Source organism: Meleagris gallopavo, unplaced genomic scaffold, assembly GCF_000146605.3.
Source record: "Meleagris gallopavo isolate NT-WF06-2002-E0010 breed Aviagen turkey brand Nicholas breeding stock unplaced genomic scaffold, Turkey_5.1 ChrUn_random_7180001866304, whole genome shotgun sequence".
NCBI classification, from domain to species: Eukaryota; Metazoa; Chordata; class Aves; order Galliformes; family Phasianidae; genus Meleagris; species Meleagris gallopavo.
Genome location: NW_011131541.1, coordinates 1 through 432, shown reverse-complemented (window position 1 = coordinate 432; position 432 = coordinate 1). Strand labels below are relative to the sequence as shown.

The window sequence follows — 432 nt, the reverse complement described above, 5'->3', positions numbered from 1 at the left end:
TGCCCTTTATGGCCCTACAGGTACTTGTAGGACACCCTGTCGGGCAGCGTCTGCACCTGGAGGCGCACGGGGCTCTTGTAGAGGTGGCTCAGCAGGGTCTCCGCGTAGCCCAGCAGGAAGCAGAGCTTGGCGGGCGGCAGCTGGCGCAGCAGCAGCAGGCAGAGCAGCAGGACGTTGGCGCGGCGCTTCACCACCACTTCGTCGGCCAAGCAGCCGGGAAAGGAGCCGCGGAGGAAGCGGCGCAGGAAGGCGTCCTCCACCACCCGCTCAGCAGCGCCCGGCTCCCCGGCCAGGTTCCCTGCGGGTGGAAGGTCAGGAAGGGTCAGGAAGGGTCAGGAGGGGTCAGGAAGGGTCAGGAAGGGTCAGGAAGGGCCAGGAAGGGTCAGGAAGGGCCAGGAAGGGTCAGGAAGGGTCAGGAAGGGTCAGGAAGGG

General features: G+C 67.1%; 1 protein-coding gene across 1 annotated transcript; it reads right to left on the bottom strand.

Moving 5' to 3' along the window:
* Window positions 1-332, bottom strand: MRPS24 (mitochondrial ribosomal protein S24; the record flags this gene model as incomplete). Its single annotated transcript, XM_010727017.2, has 1 exon — window positions 1-332. A coding segment is annotated over one exon (318 nt), but the record flags the coding sequence as incomplete, so codon positions are not given.
* Between the last annotated feature and the right edge of the window lie 100 nt (window positions 333-432).